The following is a 639-nucleotide window of genomic DNA, read 5'->3' as shown; positions in this document are numbered from 1 at the left end:
TTCCACTCCTGAGACAATTCGCAATTACAGTTATACAGGTCCTGGTGTGAGATTCGGCCAAACCAACCCTTCTCCCTCTCTCCCTCTCTCACTCTTTCTCTCCGGTGCACTCATTCCTGAGACTAGCTACACGATGTACCACCATACCCTCTGATTGACTGAAGCGATAGTACTACACATCTAAATTTGAGTACACGCTACTTGTGAGTACCGGCAGGGTATGGGCCATACCACATACACATATATACGTACACTAACATATACACATGTGCGAGTCAACAAACCCTATCACCCACACCTCTCACCTGCTCTTCGTACTGCTGCAAGGCTTCCTGACGCTCCATTTGGCGCCGCTGTTTTTTCTCGCGCGCGATCTCCTCCGCCTGCGCCTTGGCTTCCTTTTCTCGGCGTCTACGGTCGGCCTCGTCCTTTGCCTTGTACTGCTGCACGCGCTTGTCGCGTTTGTTGATGAACATCACCAACTCACGCACACGCTCGTTGTACTTCTTTCGTTCGGCGTCCCTCAATTTCTTATTCTCCTGGACGGTAGATGTGGAAAGTGTGTGTTGATGTTACTACACTACAGCGCCGATATTTACATACATAATATATATATATATATATATGTATATATATATA

General features: G+C 47.4%; 1 protein-coding gene across 1 annotated transcript; it reads right to left on the bottom strand.

The window, feature by feature from the left end:
* Nucleotides 1-305: 305 nt before the first annotated feature.
* On the bottom strand, nt 306-476 carry SARC_18088 (hypothetical protein; the record flags this gene model as incomplete). The annotated part of the gene is made up of 1 exon (XM_014287829.1): nt 306-476. A coding segment is annotated over one exon (171 nt), but the record flags the coding sequence as incomplete, so codon positions are not given.
* Between the last annotated feature and the right edge of the window lie 163 nt (nt 477-639).

The sequence above is a fragment of the Sphaeroforma arctica genome, assembly GCF_001186125.1.
Source record: "Sphaeroforma arctica JP610 unplaced genomic scaffold supercont1.13660, whole genome shotgun sequence".
Lineage (NCBI taxonomy): Eukaryota > Ichthyosporea > Ichthyophonida > Sphaeroforma > Sphaeroforma arctica.
This window is presented reverse-complemented; position numbering and strand designations above follow the sequence as displayed.